The sequence below is a fragment of the Epinephelus fuscoguttatus genome, linkage group LG14, assembly GCF_011397635.1.
Source record: "Epinephelus fuscoguttatus linkage group LG14, E.fuscoguttatus.final_Chr_v1".
Lineage (NCBI taxonomy): Eukaryota > Metazoa > Chordata > Actinopteri > Perciformes > Serranidae > Epinephelus > Epinephelus fuscoguttatus.
The window spans coordinates 19,359,502-19,380,423 of record NC_064765.1 but is presented as its reverse complement, the minus strand read 5'-3'; the positions used below and the strand labels follow the sequence as shown (position 1 = coordinate 19,380,423).

Here is a 20,922-nt window from a genome sequence, read left to right as displayed (position 1 = left end):
CTTTGCAATCCTATGTAAAGAAAAATGTCCTTCTGTTCTCTGACATACTCAAACCCAAAATGCTTGAAATTATTGAAGCGTAATGCTAAATCAGTGGAGTACTCTTTGAAACTGCTGCTTACAACTTAATACACTGTAATGACAATTCAATAGTACACTACTACTTTTACTTTCTGGACGTAAATGCTGTTTATTCTTTTGAACTAACAGTGAATTTTTAATGCAGGACTTTAACTTGTCTTGGAGTATCTTTTACTTCAGTTCAGGATCTGAATACTTCCTCCCCCACTGTGTAAAATCTAAAGCCTGAGTACAATGACAGAATCAAATATAGGACACATGTTGAGTTGCAGTGTGCCCCAGCCTAGTCTGATGGCATATGGCGCCTTCTGCTCCGCCAATCAGCCCTCCAAGGCCCCTTGCTAAAAATGTATCAGGAGAGATGTGGGCATCTATTTACAACTGGAGGCCTTTTGGAGTTCAAACTTTCCAAATCTGATGATCATATAAAGGGGCTGGTGCCACCACGCAGGGGTCTTTGGAGGGCTTGTGCCCCATTTTTTGGGAGACCCTCACTGTGAATATTGTGTGGGTCACTTAAGTAAAGGGCTGCACGCTTGTGGAGCATTTCAGCACACAGCTAGCAGGAGGGAGCGGGGAGGAAGTGTGGCCTTAAATACACTATATAGGGCAGAATTATGTTCTCTGGAGGAAAGCATGTGACAGGAAATGAGCTAAGTGGTGGTGATGACTGACGGATTGATAACGGGCCTGTTTTACTGTGGTCAGATTCATTTTGGCCTGATGGGAAGTGGCCGAGTCCATTTGGAGACTGCGCGGTCAGATGGGAGACTGACTGCAGGCGGTTATGAGTTTTATCAGCACTTTTAAGAGCTGGAATCAGTCCACACTTTGAGGGGGAGGAAAGGAAGCGTAGAATTGATTTATAAAGCCACGGCAATGATGCTGCAGTGATACCATTGTGTCAATCACTGAGGTTTAGTTGCATAATGCATATCTCTCTCTCTAAACATTCACAGCATGCAGCTACAGTATCACAGATGGCCTCATTTTAACAATTAAAGCAAGATTACCCAGCGGTATAGATCGCAAACACTGTAATTGACATGCTGCTCTGAGACATGAGGAGAATAGGACTTTATAACATGACCATGAGATTGATTTAATGCCTCCTGGAGGTATAACTGTCAGACTGCATGTATGTATGTTTGCTTATATACTGTATGTGTGAGGTTTGAGTGCAGACAGAGACAGAGGGTGATAGCGGGAGGAGGCAACCAGCCTAATCCTGAGTGGGCAGACAAGTGCTAATAGCACACATCAGTGCTGGTGTGGGTGATGGCTCGTGGAGCGTGAAAAGGACAGGTTATTGAGCAGGACGGGCACGGGGTGGAAGTCAGGAGCAAGCGTCACTGGAATTCATCACCCTGTCAGCAATATGTGAAAATCAAGGCTGTGGAGAAACATAATATATTGTCATGTATGTAAAGTACATGTAAATGTTAGAAATGCAGGATGGTGGTCGCAGCTGCCGCTTCATTTAAAGAGCGGTGTGCAAGAGGGTGCAGGATCAGATGATTTATTGGGTAAACACTTCTCACCTAACTACCCATGAGGACTTCTATCAAGGATATAAGAATGTTTAGCCACTTCATCACAGCTGCATTTGCTCAAAGTTTATTCAACGGGAAAGATTTTCTTGTTGTGTGCAATAAAGTGCTGTTAGGCCCCGGAGGAGCAGTAAACACGGGAGGAAGGGGACAGGAGGATTCAGCGTTCGGAGAAACCCAATATCACTGTGCGTATGTGTGTGTGTGTGTGTGTGTGTGTGTTTACACTTTAGCTTCACAAGTACGATGCCATCTGTCTAACTGTGTCAAATTGCACCAGATGCAACCTTTAGCGGTTTCTTGGGCTGTTACACGCCAAACAGTGCAAGCTGTTGCACGTCAAGTCTACCTACTTAGTGAGCTGCTGGCCTCCTGATGGTGGCACAAGTCAAACTACACCGAGGACTGTGGAGACTCCTGAGCTAGTTGATGTGTGCTGCTCTTGTGTATATGTGATGACAATAATTAATACCATTTAAGTATTTTATAATGTTGAAAACAAGTACAACCATATATGCATCTCCTCTAATGCATGTTTCATGTGTGAAGAATGTAAAAAAAAAAAAAATGTTCAAAAACTAGAATTACTGCGTTGTGCTTACACACCTCTGACAACCAGTCAAATTACACTTACAGTTTACATGCACGCCGTGATTTTACCAAGGGCATTCCAGGACTAACATTGCAGTCAACCAATCACAGCCCTCTGACATCATCAGCATGCTGTTCCCGTGCTTCTTAAAAAAATACTTTGTGCTTCTTCAGAGCTAGGCTAGTTTTCCAAATTGAAGTTAGTATAATTGAAATAAATCCTCAGTAACACTGAGCAAAAACCTGACAAGCTATCGCAGGGTTAGCGAGTTAACTTGTTGACTAGTTTGGCTATGCTAACAAGTAAACTTGTACTTGGAAAGCAAAATTTACAAATAACTATTTGTTATGTAAAGATATGGTGGTGTAATGGTGTCCTGAGCAGAGAATAAAGTCACACTACCTCTGTGTGTGTGTTGTAATCTGAGCTTCTATGTCTGATGCTGTGGTCGATGGTCCGGTCGTGTCCTTGTCTGTGCACTAAACAAGCTTTTTCTCCACAAAGACCGCCTCATATCGTTAGGATAAATGTCAGAGAACATATAGAAAACGACATGTAAACGTGTTGTCTTACCTTACCGGTGTGGTGCCATGTTTGTTGTTTACCATTTAGCTCTGCTTTCCAAAGTGCGGCCGAAATATATCTCGCGAGCTCTAGATAAAGCCCAGCTGGATACTACTCCAGGTGGAGGTGTCTCGTCCTCGGTCACATCCAGACCTTGAAAATAAGGCTGCAACCGGTCCCATTCCTTGCAACAGAGGCATTCCTCTTCTGTGGGCACTGGGGAACAGCATTCACAGGTACACCACCAATCTCCAGAGCTACACAGCCTTGCAGCAGCCATTCCTCCTCTCTCGTCCTCTACCTGTTGTACCTCTCTCTCTCTCTCCTCCTCCGTTCTTCAATTTCACGAAACTCTTTGTCAGTGTATTCTGGCTCAAATAAATAAGGGCGGCCATCAAACTCTGCAAAATCAAATTCCTCCTCCACAAAGTCGAAGTCTGGCAAAAAGTCAGCCATTATTCTATAAATCTTTCATAAAATAAATGAATGAACTTTTCAGGCTACTGTCCGGTTCTGCCTTGCAGCTGTTGCTGCTTGTTCTCGTGAGATTTCAGGCACGGTATGAGATCGCTGCTTGTTCTCGCGATATTTCGGCCGCACTTTGGAAAGCAGAGCTAAGTGTAAACAAACATGGCAGCACACCGGTAAGGTAAGACAAGACGTTTACATGTCGTTTTCTATATGTTCTCTGACATTTATCCTAACAATATGAGGCGGTCTTTGCGGAAAAAAAGCTTGTTTGGGGGCGTCGGTGGCTTAGTGGTAGAGCAGGCGCCCTATGTACAAGGCTGTTGCCACAGCGGCCCGGGTTCGGCTCCAGCCTGTGGCCCTTTGCTGTATGTCTCTCCCTCTCTCTCCCCCCCTTTCACACTTCACTATGCTATCAATTAAAGGCAAAAAAAATGCCCTAAAATATATCTTTAAAAAAAAAGCTTGTTTAGTGGACTAACTTTGCACTTGAAGGTTGCCCGTTCACTTACATTTTAACAGGTCTGACGCTACTATGCGCCCCGGCTGTATCTAGGCTAACGGTTAACATGCTAACTATTATTTTTATGTCACTAGTCACTTGAAACAAATTTAGGACGATAGGAGACAGGTTGAAATAAGCCGAAATTTCCCTTTAACTTCCAATTTAACCGTAAACCTCGCTACACTTTAGAGGGAAATAGTTTACTTTTCACTCCACCATAGATAACTCAACTTATTAGTATCAGCAAGTACAGGCAACAACAAAGGAGGGACTCAACAGCGGGACTGTCCATTGTGCCGAAGTTGTTCTGAAATCGCAAAGCCTTGTTAGTCTGAGAAATGTCCTATTGGACCAAAAGGCCATTTTTCAGAGAACCTGTTACCCCAAAAACAAACGTCTATTGCTCTAAGGTCACACACTCCCAGCACTTAGACAGTGAATCGCCATAAAGAAATGCTTGCATTGTACATTTCCTAAACCACTGATACATTATATTTGCCAACAATGCTATGGTGAAAGTGTGGTTAGGTTTAGGCAGAAAAAGCAGTTGGTTATGGTTTGGAAAAGATGATGCTTTGGTTTAAAACATCCACGTTTGGTGGCACAAAGTTGCTCGAAAAGCAGGGACAGGTCTTTGAAAAACACTCAGGTTTAGTGGCTCAAATGCAGCTGGGAAACTGAAACTAACTACAGGGAGTGTGTATTTTGGAGAAACAGGACTTCAGAGCAATTTTTTTTTTATTTGTTTTGTTTTGTTTTGTTTTTTGGGGAGGATAACAGGCTGTTTGAGAAATGAGTTTTCAGTCTAATAGGACATTTTTAAGACTAATGGGGCTTTGGAATTTTGGGCTGTCAGAACAATGACACAGCACCCTCAAAAGCATGACACGATAAACTCAATGAGAAGTTAAAGTCTATATTTGGAGGACTCAGAGTTCAGCACACAGGAATCAGTCCATAACACTAAGGCAGAGCTTTGCAAAAACACCAGGCAAGTGACTAAAAAATACAGAGGACAGGTCAAGTATAGGAACACAAAAGGAAAATTGCTGGGACACTCACTAGATACTAGACAAACAGGCACAAACAAATGGGAGCACATGGATTAAATACTCAAGGGAGGCAGGGTAATGAGGGACAGGTGAAACTAATCAGGGCAGGCAAGGTAATCTCACAGGTGGGAAATGGAGGCAGAAAGTAAGGTACCAAGTGAGTTTCAAAAATAAAACAGGAAATAATGACTGTTGTTTGATTGTTGGGCCTCAAGACATACGCAATGTGTGTATGATTACGTAATGTGTGCATGAATTTTGGTGCTATAAAGTATCAGCACAAATAAACCTGGTAATAGCTGGTGGTCCTGATCTGCAGCCTCTGAGTGAACACTGGTTTGGAGAGATTTGTTACCGAATTAAAGCTCAAACCTTTGCGCAGTCATGCCCGCCAATTTCAATCATGCTTGGGCATTTCTAGTTTAGAGAGGTATTTTCAGTTTTCATGGCTCACTGGGTTCTTTCATATTGTTGTGTCAAGTTTTGTTGATGCTGATTTCGCCCACTGATCACTGAGAACTGTCGGTTTTTGTTTCTCACTCTGTCTCTCACACGTAAGACATTTTCAGCTGCATCTCCTCTGCAGGAAGTGTCTGTGGGCAGATGCTCCCAGGCCCAGATGGTCTACACTTGTACAGCAGCTTATGGGAAACTGAAATGAAACGTACAAAGTGACAGGAATTATTGTTGTTATTAAGACACAATATGACTACAAAGAGGCACAATATGACCACAAAGAGATACAAAATGACTACAGAGAGACACAATATGACTACAAAGAGGCACAATATGACCACAAAGAGATACAAAATGACTACAGAGAGACACAATATGACTACAAAGAGGCACAATATGACCACAAAGAGATACAAAATGACCACAGAGACACAAAATGACTACAAAGAGGCACAGTATGACCACAAAGAGATACAAAATGACTACAGAGAGACACAAAATGACCACAAAGAGACACAATATGACCACAAAGAGACACAATATGACCACAGAGACACAAAATGACTACAAAGAGACACAATATGACCACAAAGAGACACAAAATGACTACAAAGAGACACGATATGACTACAACAAAAAGAGGCCTGTGTGGTTTGCTCCTATGTAAGAGAGGTGGTTGGGCCTAATGCATGTCTGTGCCCAGGGGCCCATTGTCTCATAATCCACCCATCAGTATTAATGAGGATATTTCAGTCCTTACTGAATTAGTGGACTGATACGCTTAGGTTATATATCTTTTACAGTATTTAATTTATGAGGTAAATAATGTTTGGGAGCCACAGTGATCCTGTTTGAGCAAGCTTTGATTACCTTTCAGTGTTCTAGTCTCAATGTCTCCACTAAGGGGTGCTGCTGGGTGAAGGTCACTACTCAACAGAACAGACAGATCAGTGCGGCTCATTTCGCTCTGGAAAGATACAGTGCAGTGATTCATTTATTCAGGAAAAAGAGGAAAGTCTGCAACACAGGTAAAACTCCCTCAGTGAATACAACACATAGAAATTCAGATGCTGAAGAGCTGTAAAAAGTTGATATATTGTGTGTGACCTGTTATTATGATGTTGTGTGTAATTTGTACTTTATCTATTTGTATTTTTTCTAAAATAAACAAACTACTTAATGTGATTTCATGCAAGTGTTTAAAGATCTCAAAGTGACACTGAGAAGTCTGTTTAGTCTGGAGCTCACCTTTCAACATCACTGAAAACTTCTGAGACACTGAGCCAATATTCGGACTCATTAAGTCAAAACTGTGGCTTATTTTTCTTGTAACTAGTGTCAGGATCAGCCCGCCCACACTGCAAATTTGAGGTACTTGAAACTTCATGATCACCAAGGTGAGAACAGGGCTGTTTTTCTGACATGATGAAAAGTGGAATTTTTAGAAATATGTGGTTCTAACAGGGCTGCGACACTTCAAACATATGATAAGCTTGCCCACCACCTATTGAAGTGTGCTCACCTTTTTTCTCTTATAAATTAAGATCCAGACGTTCAGGAGGTTTTTACTAGGAGCTGAATAATCCGCAGACTGATGCTTTTGTTGTGGAGGGGTGCTATAACTACAAGCCAGTGTTTGGCTTGTCCATTCTGGGCTACTGTAGAAACATGGTGGGGCAACATGGCGGACTCCATGGAAGAGGACCCGCTCCCTTTGTAGATATGAGCGGCTCATCCAAAACATAATTCTTATTTTTAGGTGATTACACTGAAGAAAAACTGCTGCACACTGGACCTTTAAGTGAGGTTTTGAATGCAGGACTGTTACTTGTAGTGGTGTAGTTTAACAGTGTGAAAATCCGAAAGTTTCATTGCTGATGCTAAAATGTAACATCTCCGGTCTTTCTGGTCCCTCTTTTTTGAATTTGTTGTTCAATGTACTGAAGCAAGCGACAGCGATTGAAGACATGCTCAACTCTCTGCAGAGCCCAGAAGTCCCGCAATTTCTCGCAATTTCTATTCACAGCTATTCACCTGTTTCCACACATTTCATATGTAAAATTATTTCTGCAAAACCATACACAAAAGTGTTCAAATAAATCATTCACTGCGCTGTGTTCATTCAGCTGACACATGCTCTCAATATAATTAACTCAAGTCATAACAAGATAAACTCAGATACCACACCTTCTCCAGGTGCAAAATAAAGCCTCAGAACTGTCAACACACCAATCAGCATTGCACAGATCAATTACCAGGGTGTCAAGGCATGTTCATGTACTTAATCCTAACAATGTCAATTCAAGATTATTCATATAGCCCATTATCACAAGTCACAATTTGCCTCTGAATGCTTTACAATCTGTACAGCATACGACCCCCTCTGTCCTCAGACCCTCACAGTGGAGGGATCAACCCTCTCCCAGGATGGACAGACATGCAGTAAATGTTGTGTGTTTATAATGGACCAACATGGTAAAATTACAATATAGACAATCCCTATATGACAAATTGATACAAAGGCGGTAAACATATACAGTATGCAATTCCAAAATCTGCAAGACAACAGAAAGGAAGAGGATGACTTTAAGAGAAGCTGTACAGACAGTGCGACCCATAGACTGTATCAAATAATGGAGGTAGCTTCAGAATTTACATTACTGCATGTAGCAAGTGTAGATATTTCACAGTTTTTATATACAGGTAGAGATATTGCACATGAGTGATGATTAATTGTCCATGGTTTCTGTATGTGTGGTCTACTGGGAGCAGTGCAGGTTGTATAGTCTGACAGCTGCAGGAAGGAAGGACCTACGGCATCTCTCCTTCAAACACCGCAGATAAAGCAGCCTGTCACTGAAGGAGCTGCCCAGTGCTGACAAAGTGTCCTGCATGGGGTGGGACATGTTGTCCATAAGGGATGATAGCTTGGCTATTGTTTTCCTTTCTCCGACCACTTCCACCAGGGTCGAGGGAGCATCCATGGACAGAGCTGGTCTTCTTTATCAGTCTGCTGAGTCTCTTCCTGTCCCCCTGTACTCCAAAGGACCTGAGTCTCCTCAGCAGATAGAGTCTGCTCTGTCCTCTTTTGTACAGTGCATTAGTGTTTTTAAATTAAAAAAATATATATAAGTGAGAGGAGAAGAGGGAAGTCTTTTTTGGTGTGTGTGTGTGTGTGTGTGTGTGTGTGTGTGTGTGTGTGTGTGTGTGTGTGTGTATCATTTCAACCTTTTTTTTGTCCCTAATAAAAACTAATTTGAAGGGTTGTAAAAAACTGGCTGGTGTTTATCTTTTCTAGTTGGTAAGGATGAAGCAAAAATATTTTTAATCATTAATAAATAACCTATAAAGCAGTCGTAATTTCAGGAAGCCTTTTAAATATCTATTAAAAACCCTTCATATCAAGTGTTCTAACTTTTCCTCCTCTCTTTTATTTAATTCTTATTCTCTAAAATATTGTGACCCGAGTATCTCCCCCTGTGCTATATCACATCCTACCTCTGAGGACAAGCCCACGCCTTTTTTCATGTACTATACATTCTTGGTCACTGGCGCGCTTTTACGCACAGCGACACGATGAGCGGCTGGACGTCTCCTCGCGCTCTCCTGACCTCCCTCTGCCTCTCTCTGCTTTTGCACGGCTCAGGTGCTGTGTCCACTTTCGAGGTAACGCTGCTGCACACCAATGACAACCATGCACGGATCGAGGAGACCAGCGAGGACTTGGGGAAGTGTCCAGACGGGGGTCCGTGCTTCGCCGGGGTCGCCAGGAGGTTCACCAAAGTGTCGGAGATCTGCAAAAAGGAGAAGAACGTGCTGCTTCTGGATGCTGGGGACCAGTTTCAGGGGACTATCTGGTTCAACTATTATAAAGGTGCCGAGGCAGCATACTTCATGAATAAACTCGGCTATGACGCGATGGTAAATGCTTATAATTGTGTTTTTATTGAAACCACACACCTGGGTGTTTGTTGGTGTTTTCCTAAGAGAACCTGCTCTGATAGTAGAATTGTGGAGTTAGTTTTTTAATAGATAAACTCACTGGAGCTTGCTGTTGATACCAATCAGTGTGCTTTTGTTTAAAGGCTTTTGGAAACCATGAGTTTGACAATGGAGTGGAGGGTCTGATAAAGCCCTTTCTCCAGAATGTGAGTTGCGCTGTGGTGAGTGCCAACATAAAACCTGACCAGACTCTAGATGCAACCTTCAGCATCCACTACCAGCCCTACACACTCCTAGATGTTGGCTCAGAGAAAGTGGCTGTGGTCGGCTACACCACTGCAGAAACCCCCCTCTTATCCCAGCCAGGTATTTAATTAAAGTGTGTAATGTTGCTTGCAGCAAATTATGTGTAAAGTGACTTAAAGCTTTTGTTATTTCTCCACATGGACTTGCCAAAACCTGCATTCAAAACACTCTCTGGAGCTTCAATGTTTAATGTGTCTCTTCTATTTTCCCATGCACTGCAGACATTTCACAGACTTTTCCTTTGTCTGTTAGGCCCACACCTACAGTTTGAGGATGAGGTGCAGGCACTTCAGATTCAGGTCGATAAGCTGAGAACCCTGGGTTATAATAAGATCATCGCCCTGGGCCACTCTGGCTTTGACGTAGATCAAGACATTGCCAAGCGTGTGAGAGGAGTCGACGTTGTTATTGGAGGACACACCAACACTTTCCTCTACACTGGTATTTTTATCCTGTTGTATCATATTCAGGTTCAATAAGGTTTACAAAAGATCAGCTCTCTTGTATCATCATCATTTTAATAGGAAGTCTTTTTTTTAGGCATCCCACTATGCTCAGATACGTAAACTGTGCTCTGTAGATGCGAGACATGAGTTCAAAACCGCATGAACAAAAAGCATGGTTTTACTGCCACTGTGACAGGAAGTGAGAAACGGTGCACTGCAAACTTTCTCTACAGGAAAACCACCATCCACTGAAGTACCTGCAGGTCCGTACCCTTTTATGGTGAGGTCTAACGATGGGAGAGATGTGCCGGTGGTCCAGGCCTTTGCCTTCGGGAAGTACCTGGGATACTTGAAAGTTACCTTTGACGAGGCCGGGAATGTGGTGAAGGCTGTTGGGAACCCCATCCTGATGGACAGCAGCATACCTCAAGGTAAATGACAGCCTAACAGCCCCTGTTTGTCTTTACAGTTGTTGTTAGTCATGCGTTTAGTCATGTGTTTGCATGAGTGAATAAGTGTGTATGTGTGTAAATCCGTCTAGCCGCAGCTAATCTTGCAAACTACTGGACCAATCAGCCTCATATTTTGTGATTGGTTGAAAGAAATAAAAAAAGCCGGGTCGTTTTTTTTCTCCAATCTTAAAGTGAGAGTAGGCACAGCCAGACCTTTCTTTTCTTGAGAAAGGTCTGTATTGAAGGCCACATGTTCGCCTTCATCTACCCAAAGTTAGGCATGATATGAGATGACGAACGCCCTGACCACACAGAAAACATTTTATCAGCTGGAGGCAGTTTTTCGTAATTGTATTTAAAGAGAATGAAGCTATTCGTTTGCTGTTTTTCCGTTGCGACACGCCTTGCATTTCTGCACTCTAGGCATCTGGTGTTTTTGGCGAAGTGCTCTGAACTCCTCAAGCTGAAAAAACTTCAACTCAGAGCAGAAACGTGCCTCACGTCATCTCTCAAAAAAAGGTAGATTGATTACACGGGAAGGTTAGGGTAGGAAGGTGATGGGGAGCAAGCATTTTTTTACTGGTTGCATTGAAATTTTTAAAGAAAAAGGCAGCGCAGTGCGCCTCGTGTTTGCAACCTGCAAAATGCTTTCTGTGTGATCAGGGCCCAAGTCCTCTTTTTGTTATCTTTGCTGCCATTTTGACTGTAAGGGAGCCAGGAGGGACAATTCCACTGGGCCTAGCTTTAGAGGTCTTATACCGTCCACTGCACGGCGTCAAACCGCACCAGGAGTGTTTCAGAAGCAGATGATTTTGACTTGCAGATTTTGATGTTTTGGTCATTTTTCTTTGATATTTATGCCTCATTAGTAACCAAGTAGGCAGTTAATGGTTTCTGTTAACTGGCTGTGTTTTAGTTATTGAAAATACATTCATCCTCATTATCATATTTACATTTCACATACAGTGCCGATAACCAGGAAACCTTGATCTGCTCTGTGGCTTCGTCATGAATATACGAGGCGTGTATTTTTATCACCTTCTGAAATGTGCTGCAGTGCGTCTACTGAAATTACAAGAGTGGGTGTACTTTGTACTAGTTTCAGTAGGGGTGGGAATCGAGAAATGATTCCAGCTGAAAACTGGTTCCAGATTGTCCCATCCATTGGAATTATTTGCCTCTAGGTTTATTAATTCTTTTGATCGATGCTGGCAAGTTTCCTTGGTAGATGCAGCAGGCTTTTTTGGTAGATGCACATTGTTAAACAATGACGTTTCACTTGTGTAACTCATGGGGGGAAGAAACGGTCCAAAATGTGGCTTCATTTCTCAATGAAAGATGTCAGCAGTGCTGCTTGTAATCTGTAAAATGATAATTTCAAGTGAGAGTGGAAACACCAGCTGTATACTGAAACATCTTATCAACATGGACTTAAATTCCAGAGATGCCATGTATCTGACACTCAAGGCACGCGTGCCACAGCTCCCCAGCAGAGCATGTCTGTTACCGAGGGTAAATATACTGTCATATGATATGATTTAGCCAGGCAGGCTTAGCAGGATTTTCTTTTTTTTTTTTCCTTTTTTTGTTGACTAGAAAAACGGCTAAAGAGTGAAGCTTCTGCACACCTGAGTCACATCTACCCCTTTTCGACAGGCATACACTGGCTTGTCGTGGCGTGGCTTGGCTTGGCTTTGACCATCAGCCATCATTACAACAGGGCTACCTTCTTGAAGGTGTGTCTTAAACTCATGACGGCTTGTCTTGAGTGATGACATTTGACAGCAAAATGCTGATCCCCAGCTCAAGTCCCCTGTTACCTTTGCTGCATGTGTTTTTCCATCACACAGCAGGGTAGGTAAAGGAAGTTTACCTGTTGGAGGTGAGCTGTGTGCAGAGTAAGAGCCTGTTGTCTGCAGCTGTTCATCAACATCTCACTGTGGCTGTTTCTGCTTTCACTTTCCTCCCTGCCGTATTATTAGACTTGTCTTTCAAAGAAAAGACGCTAACAAAGTGCCGCTAATCCAGTAAAAACACATTTCATTTCCTATAGATTCTTTACAATATAAGTCCCTCCTTAATTTGTATAAACTTTTTTTGTGAAGCACCAAAATAAGGAAATGTTGAGGTTTCGAGCAGAAACTTCACACAACTCCTAATACGGCTGATAGCGAACATCAAACAGTAAAATAAGGCAGGTATCTAAAAACAGGCCACAGAAGACCAAACCACAGAGATTCAGTTAGAAGCTACAGAAGTACTGAGAGCTGAACACACAACCTTTTAAAAGCACCTTCCTCTCTTGCGTATGCGAGCTTTATATGGCTTTATTTCTAGCCTGTTTCTACACTGTTCAGACTCAGAGTTAATAAAACAGTTGCGTTGATACAGAAAACCTGTGTAAGCCTACTTTTTTCCACACAGAAAACTGATCAGGAATCAAGTAGGGAATCTATAAATGATCATACTGATAACCAGAATCAATAATGGCACTGGGTTCACCAAAACTGTATAATTTCCCATCCCTGTATTTCACTGGATAAAAGGTTGCAACAATTAATTAAACAAAATAGGATTTCAGCATGTTAAAAAAAACTTTGTGACATTGAAGTGACTTGAATCAACATGCCTCTCTGTGTGAGCATGAATCAATAATCAGTGTACATCTTGGAATAATTTTAGTAATAGCTTTGGTGTTTACACAACTGTTGAAACAAAAGCTTGGACTACTACTTGGAGATGATTCATCTAAATGCATCTAGATTACTTCTGATTATGTTCTGTAAGAGTTTAATGGAAACATAATCTATTTTCCTTTTTCAAGGGTTCATTCAAAATCATAAACCCTTCTTTTATACAAGCTTTATGTGTTTTGTGACAGACCCAGACATCCTTGCTGACATTGAGGAGTGGAAGAAAGGTTTGGCTCAGTACTCCTCAAAGTATGTCGGACAGACCTTAGTCTACCTCAACGGGACGTTTGAAGAGTGCCGATTTCGGGAGTGTAACCTCGGAAACCTGATCTGTGATGCTGTGGTAAATATACGGATTATTATTCAGGCAACCATATTACACTGTCACTATATTTAGAAAGTTGGGCAGCCGGTGGGCAGTTTTTGGTACTTCGAACAACTGTTTCCAACATGGCGGCCAGATCACAAACTCTCATTTTACAGCTAAACAGTACACTAAAACAGGGGTTCTCAACTGGTCCAGCCATGGGGTCCAGATTTCTCCTTAGTCATTAGTTCAAGGTCCACAGAGTTGAATAAACTCAGTGTCATACTTGCATTTCTTCATGTCGTTGAGCTAGTTTGCTGTCTCTTTTAAGTTGCTGTCTGTTAGTCACTCACTCTACAGCAGGAAACGGCACTACAAAATAAAAGCTCTGCGCCGGAAAGTCACTGTACTTTAACATAAAGTGTGTTTTCTACAAACTTGACACATTCACGAGTCACTTGCAGTCCATTCAGAATGGACTTGCAACCCATTTTTGGACCATGAGCCACCAGTTGGGAACCACTGCACTAAAATATGCTTCTGAAAACACCTGAGGTGACAAGCAGGCAAAGCAGTGACAGAATCTTGAATCACACCTCATCAGAGCTGACTAGATTTACAGTTTGACCACAGTTCCCAAGCAGTGACATGATTCACACCTGTGAAGAATGAGATAGTAGTGTGCTCGAGGACCGTCTTTATCATATGATACTCAAGGAAAAAAGTAGGTGTGTTTGAGGAAAAGGATCAGCACATGGGAAGGAGAAATGAACTTCAGGCACTCATGCGTGGAGCAGGAACTGATGCACTTCGGTTTCGACCCTAAGGTCTTTGTCAGGGTGCAAAAGGGTGGACAGGAGTCAAACAAAGATTTTATAAGCCTGGCAGGGGGTGTCACCCAGTCTTGATTAATAAGTGAGCACAGGAGGAGGAGGGACATGATTATATTCACACACTATCTGTCTCATGTACTTCTACTAAATATAGTGACAGTTTCAGGAAATAAGACAGTTGTTTTCATAAATGTTACCAGCTGTAGCTATAACCACTGAGACAAAACAGAAAAATATTCTCATTAAACCTTATTTTCCACAAACTGATCTCCAGCTTCATTGTGTCTATAACCTCAGATCATGCCCATGCAGGTTAAGCATTGAATGTGATGTCATGGAATTAAAAGAGCTGCAGGGGTTTATAGGCCGCTGACAGTAAACACCACTTATCCAGTCTCAAGACACAATGACGAGGGCAATCTTTTCAACCACGGGATTGTTAAGAGGTAGAGGTAGAGTCTGACTGCTGTGTGACATGTTCTGTCCCTTTTGTGTTGCCAGATCTATCACAACATCAAGTATTCAAGCGAGCTGCAGTGGAATCACGTGGGGATATGTATGCTGAACAGTGGGACCATACGATCAGCTATAAGCGAGCGCTACAGGAATGGTACTTATCTGAATGCTTCATTACAGAGGCCACTTTGCACTGGCTGCAGTTGTTTCTTTTTTAAAATGTACTAATATTTGCCCTTACTTTAAGGTACCATAACTATGGAGGAGATCCTCACCGTCTTACCGTTCGGAGAGACCTATGACTTGATCCAGATAAAGGGCTCGACAGTGAAAAAGGCATTTGAACATTCCGTTCACAGATATGGGAGCATGTCTGGAGAGTTTCTACAAGTCTCAGGTCAGTTTTCTGGCCTCTGTGCTCCTCCATCAACACCTGTTTCATCTCTTGGAATCATAGTAACTGGTCAGGTTTTGTATTGAAGGAACACTTTAACATGTTGGTAAATATGCATACATGCTTTCTTGCCGAGAGTTGGATGAAAGGATCAATACCACTCGTGTCTTTACCAAAATATCACACTATTCCTTCAAAGGAATACTTCACTCCCCAAATGATTATTTGTACACCAATTACTCACCTGGTGTTGTGTTGAATTTGTGAAGTAAACTTTGTTTTTCTTGCATGCCTCCGGTGAACGAAGAATCCAAAAACAAAGAAAATTCTTGATGAAGTGATAGGGTACCACATCCGACAACAGCAAAAAACTGAACTGAACTAAAAGTAAAACTTATCTATAGTCTCTTCAAAGCCAGACTCGGAGAACCACGGAGAAAAGTTACAGCCAACGGGATTACTTTATTTGCAAAATACAGCTCAATAGAACAAGTTGTAGATCACAAACAGTATGACAGAATAGCCGAAACAGCCCCGCTTATCCAACTTCCAAAAGCCTTTATACTATTGAGTGTGTGGCCGTCTGTTCGTTTGTGTGCATGTGTGTGTGTGTGTGGACAGGTCTGGGCTTATGATCTACTTGTCCCTATAGGTTTGATTTCTAGGGAACCCTAAATGTTTTCTGTTCTGTTTGATTTCCGAGAACGGGAACTGCGCACGAACCTCGATTTATCAAAACAACTCCTTTATCGGAGTTTCCCTAGCATTCCGAGCGTCACTTAACTCAAAAACAACTTCTTATACGGATTCTTTCCTATTGCGAAACCTAGCCTATCTGTTCCAACGGTCAGGTCACCCTGAACCCCAAATGATCTACTCTATTTGATTTCCCAGAGCATGACTACGCAAAAACTACTAAACTTACCAAAACACCTCTAAAGAATCCTTTTTATTGCCAAATCTGATATTTGATCAACAGCTTCCAAAACCTTGTGTAACTGACCTCATTTTCACCTTTGGTATAAAATGATACATTATCTGCTTCTGCACGCTGAATCTGAAAATACAGTTTTGAAGAACGTCACACAATAACACAAACTGATCGTGGCATTGGTAGACCAGCAGCTCCCTGTCACAATCCAAGGTTTTTTCGTTTGTAGTCTTATCTCTTGGATTTTATTTGTTGCGTTTTTTTCCCCTTGTTTCATGTTCATTCATGTTTAAGCTGTTTCCTGTTTTATTTTGTAGATTCACCCCCTAAGTGTTAGTTCCACTCACCTGTTCTTACTCCCCGAGTTAGTGCCTTTCCCTCATTTATACAGCAACACACCTGCCCTGCATCAGCCTCATTGGTCCTTCCTTGCTCCTGAGGTTTTCCCAGTCTATCAGCTCTCTGCCTGTTATTCTGCCTCATCACTCTATTCTCCTCACCTGAGCTTCACTGCCCTTATTCCTCCACCTGCACTTCATCCCCTCGTCAGACTTGTTTGTATTTAAGTCCTGGGCTGTGTTCGAAATCACTCACTACTCACTCTATAGTCCACTATATAGTGAGGTCACCATTTTCTAATGATGTCCGAATGTTTAGTGGGAATTATTATGCCCCATATAGTGGACTCAAAGTATCCCACAATGCACCGTGAAAAGTAGTGTACAACCGATGGTCACTCACCGAGCAATATATCCCATCATGCATTGCGCCAAAGGAACGGATGGACGAGAGAAGAGAGAGCAGCTCGATTACAACCTGTTGTACACGTTTAACTTATAGTGACATGTTGAAGTTAGTTTTTCTTTGCCATGTAATAAACTGTCAGTTTAATATATGGTCGTCGGTCCCTGAAGAGATAAATAATAATGTTGGCGAGCTGGGCTGCTACAAGCTCTGACTTGTGCCGTAATGGCTTAATGCCTAATGTTATACAATAAACTCACAAGTCATCACATGACTGACTGGTAAAACAAACTTTGACACAACAACATTTTAACAGAAAATTACTGGCATCAGTAGGACAGGCTGCAATCCTGAAGAGAGGATAAGTTTTAATCTTAGTTCAGTTTGATGTTGGAAAGGGGCTGTCTGTTTGGGAAGTACTGTGGGTAAATGAGACTTGGATTATACTGTACGAGTTGTTTAAGAGTTTGTACATGGATGTTTTGATATAGTTTGCTATTGTTAAAAGTGGACCCCTATGACTTCAATTCATAGAGAATGTTCTGTTTTTTGGATTCTTCGTTCACCAGAGGCATCGATGCTTTCTTCACAAATTTAATGTCACACAGGTTGAACCATATACAAAAGGTAATTTGCAAACATAATATTTCCTCATTTTCTCTCTGACATTTCCAGGTATTCACGTTCAGTACGACCTCTCCAAACCAGTGAACCAGCGTGCAGTGTCCATTTCAATGCGCTGCACTGAGTGCCGTGTGCCCAAGTATGAACCATTAGATCTGGAGAAGGTGTACACTGTGGCCATGCCTTCGTACATGGTGGGTGGAGGTGATGGCTTTAACATGATCAAGGACGAGTTACTGAAGCATAACACAGGTGGGCAGCAGTGTAACTCAATAACTGTGTATGAGATAAGATGAGCATGGTGCATTTGTCAGTTAGTTTCATCATTTAATACTCACAAGAAAAATCTATAAGAGGTGGCATTTACTGACAGCTCAGTCCAGGTCTCTGATGTCTCAAAGTCTTTCTTCCCCTACTTTTCCTTCCTGTTGGACTGCACCCTAAGTAAGCCCTGTCCTTTAATGTTTCTATATAATGGAGTAACATGTAGAGTGGTGCTCACTGGCAACTTTTGAATGTCTCTGAATGGACTCCCTTGAAGCATAATTGAAGCATGACACCAAGTTCAAACATCAGTGTATCATATATGATGTACAAGTTTTAGAGGCAGCATGAGTGCCAGATGTGAGTCTAGAATGAATTCTTCCCACTTTCAGTTGCCTGTGAAACATCTGGAGAACATGTGGAAAACTCCAGCAGCATTAAATGAACCCTGCCAGCTCTGTTTAACCTCTGAGCTTTAATTGTTTCGCTGCAATAAGCCGCTTCTCAGCCTCAGATTTCTCAAACTTGGCATTTGATGTCACATTCAAATGTCCATATGCAAAACAGTAGAAAAGTCAGGTTTCAAAAACAGATTAGCGAGAGCAAAAAGAAGAAAGACGGGAAGCTGCTCGACGCATGAAAATTTATGAAAAGCAGGATGTTGCTTTAGGAGAAGCGCCAAGCTTGAAACATGTTGCACCCAAGCGGTTTAAGCTCCAACCTATGGCTCAATTATTTATTTTTATTTTATACATGGCTCAATAGATTGTGATGACGATTTGTTGGTTGGTGAGTCAGACGACCTACGACTTGCTCTTGATGGAAAAGTCTATACTGTTGGACGTTTTTCCCAATTTTTTAATTTGCTTTATGAGTAAATACTTGCAAAATGAAGTCACCATTAGCTTTGGCTGTATTTGGGGTTTAAATCTATTTAGCAAACGCTAGCATGCTAACACGCTAATCAAAGACAGTGGATGTTTCGATCCCTAAATGGCTGAATTTCAAGGATGCTACGTCACCAAATCGTACGTCAGGACTGTTCCAATGTCAAGAATCCTTCAAATTCTAACGAGGACCGAGTCCTTCTTTCAAGCAGGTATAAAGTACCCACAATTCTTTACGCACGATTTGCTGGAAGTGAAGGTGAGATCATCTTCAATGATTTAGATAAATGTCATTTATTTGGATTAATATCTCCAGCAGTTATTGTCACACAAGCATAAAAATATATGGACAGAAACCTCATAATTTACGCTTTCCAAAGTGTCCACTGCCGAATAATGAGATTTTTGAAATACCACGATTAAGATAAAACATAAAAGTTTTTAAATTAATCATTTACAGCAGTGATAGAGCGCTAAGCGCCATAAAAGTTTCATTTAGCCTTCCTGGGTTTTTTTTTTGGTTTTTTTTTTTCAGAAGCACAATCCAGAAATATATTCACCCTAAAAGTCACGTAACTCTGAAAATACTGCATTCTATACTACATCAGAGAGTGCCAAAATCATCACAGTACCCTGAAACCCCCTCAGTTTGCTGAGGGTTAATGATGCACACCTGGGGACACTCGTTAGCTTGTGCCAACGTGTGTTCACTGAATGCTAAGAAGCTCACTCGTCCTACCAAGGAAGGATCTTGACTTTGAGAAACACCAAATGAGCATGGTACACACCTGCTTAACATTAGCATATCATTGTAGCATGTTAGCATTAGCTCAAAGCACTCTTGAAATTAATGCAAAGACATAATGACTGCAGCTGTCCCATAAGCACGACTCTGCAGGGTGAAGTTTGTCCATTAGTGATCACATGCCTCATTTTAAAAGGTTCCCCTCTTGGTGAACTTATCCAAAGCAAATGCATATTTTTAAAACTGCTGTGCAGCTGTCTCCCACAGATCTTACAACACTGTAACAACACAGAACAGGTGGTTTTAAGCATGGGCAGCAAGGAGATACAGTTTTATAGGGAAAATATAAAATACCAATCAAACACTAACCAAGCTGTCATTTTCCCGCCTCTTGCAGGTGACATGGACATTGCTGTCTTCTCCAAATACATCTCAGACATGAAGCGTGTTTACCCCACAGTGGAAGGCCGGATCACGTTCAGGAACTCGGCTGTCTTCGCAGCCCACAGCCTCGGTTTGATGCTGATGGGTTTATGGCTGTCCCTGACCCTCTGATTGGCTTTGTACACTTTGAGAAACTGTGACAGACTGAAGGGCACTTTGGGCTGCCTGTGAATTCCTCTGGGACTTAGTTAACGGCCTTTCCGTCTCACTGCCTCCAAGGATAACTAGAAGACAACAGGATTGCAGGTTCAGTCTGAGAGTAGATTCAGTCAGTGATTTAAACAGCTGATTATAAGGACAAGGGGAGTTCTTTAAGAACATCTGTCACACGTAAGTTAAAACAAATATCGCGAAAATTTGAAAGGAATTGGCGATTAACCAAACTGGAAGAATCTCGTTTAATCTGGACAGACAGTCTCAAAACTTATAAGAGGGGCCTCCGCAATGCCAGAGCAAACTATTACTCAGCTCTAATAGAAGACAATAAGAACAACCCCAGGTTTCTTTTCAGCACTGTAGCCAGGCTGACTGAGAGTCAAAGCTCTATTGAGCCTTGTATTCCCTTAGCCCTTAGCAGTAATGATTTTATGAGCTTTTTTAATGACAAAATTCTAACTATTAGAGGCAAAATTCATGACCTCTTGCCCTCAGATAGTACCTATCTAACCTCAAACACAGCTGTAAAACCTAATATATATTTAGATTGCTTCTCCCCAATTTCTCTTCAAGAATTGACTGCAGTGATTTCTTCATCCAAATCATCAACGTGTCTCTTAGACCCCATCCCAACTAGGCTACTTAAGGAGGTCTTTCCTTTAGTTAACACTCATATATTAGATATGATCAATATATCCTTATTAACAGGCTATGTACCACAGTCTTTTAAGATAGCTGTAATTAAACCTCTACTAAAAAAGCCCACCCTGGATCCAGAGGTGTTAGCCAATTATAGACCAATATCTAATCTTCCCTTTATGTCAAAGATCCTTGAGAAAGTAGTCGCAGACCAGCTGTGTGATTTTCTCCAGGATAATAATTTATTTGAGGAATTTCAGTCAGGATTTAGAGTGCATCATAGCACTGAGACAGCTCTAGTTAAAATTACAAATGACCTTCTGATTGCTTCAGACAAAGGACTCGTCTCTGTACTTGTTTTATTAGATCTAAGTGCGGCGTTTGACCATCA

General features: G+C 41.8%; 1 protein-coding gene across 1 annotated transcript; it reads left to right on the top strand.

Annotated features, from left to right (window-relative positions):
• Positions 1–8,825: 8,825 nt before the first annotated feature.
• On the top strand, positions 8,826–20,875 carry LOC125901160 (snake venom 5'-nucleotidase-like). The gene is made up of 9 exons (XM_049596599.1): positions 8,826–9,189; positions 9,354–9,576; positions 9,769–9,957; positions 10,196–10,393; positions 13,296–13,450; positions 14,749–14,857; positions 14,951–15,100; positions 17,448–17,648; positions 19,690–20,875. The coding sequence occupies exons 1-9, from the start codon at positions 8,845–8,847 to the stop codon at positions 19,845–19,847; spliced, it is 1,728 nt and encodes a 575-aa protein (XP_049452556.1). The 5' UTR covers positions 8,826–8,844; the 3' UTR covers positions 19,848–20,875.
• The last annotated feature ends 47 nt before the right edge of the window (positions 20,876–20,922 follow it).

What these genes read in the sequence shown, in the direction of transcription:
- LOC125901160 (XM_049596599.1), top strand. Translation starts at nt 8,845, where the DNA reads ATGAGCGGCTGGACGTCTCCTCGCGCTCTCCTGACCTCCCTCTGCCTC. An exon ending in CCCCCTCTTATCCCAGCCAG is followed by an intron (nt 9,577 to 9,768) that starts GTATTTAATTAA and finishes TTTGTCTGTTAG; the next exon opens with GCCCACACCTACAGTTTGAG. An exon ending in GTTACTGAAGCATAACACAG is followed by an intron (nt 17,649 to 19,689) that starts GTGGGCAGCAGT and finishes CGCCTCTTGCAG; the next exon opens with GTGACATGGACATTGCTGTC.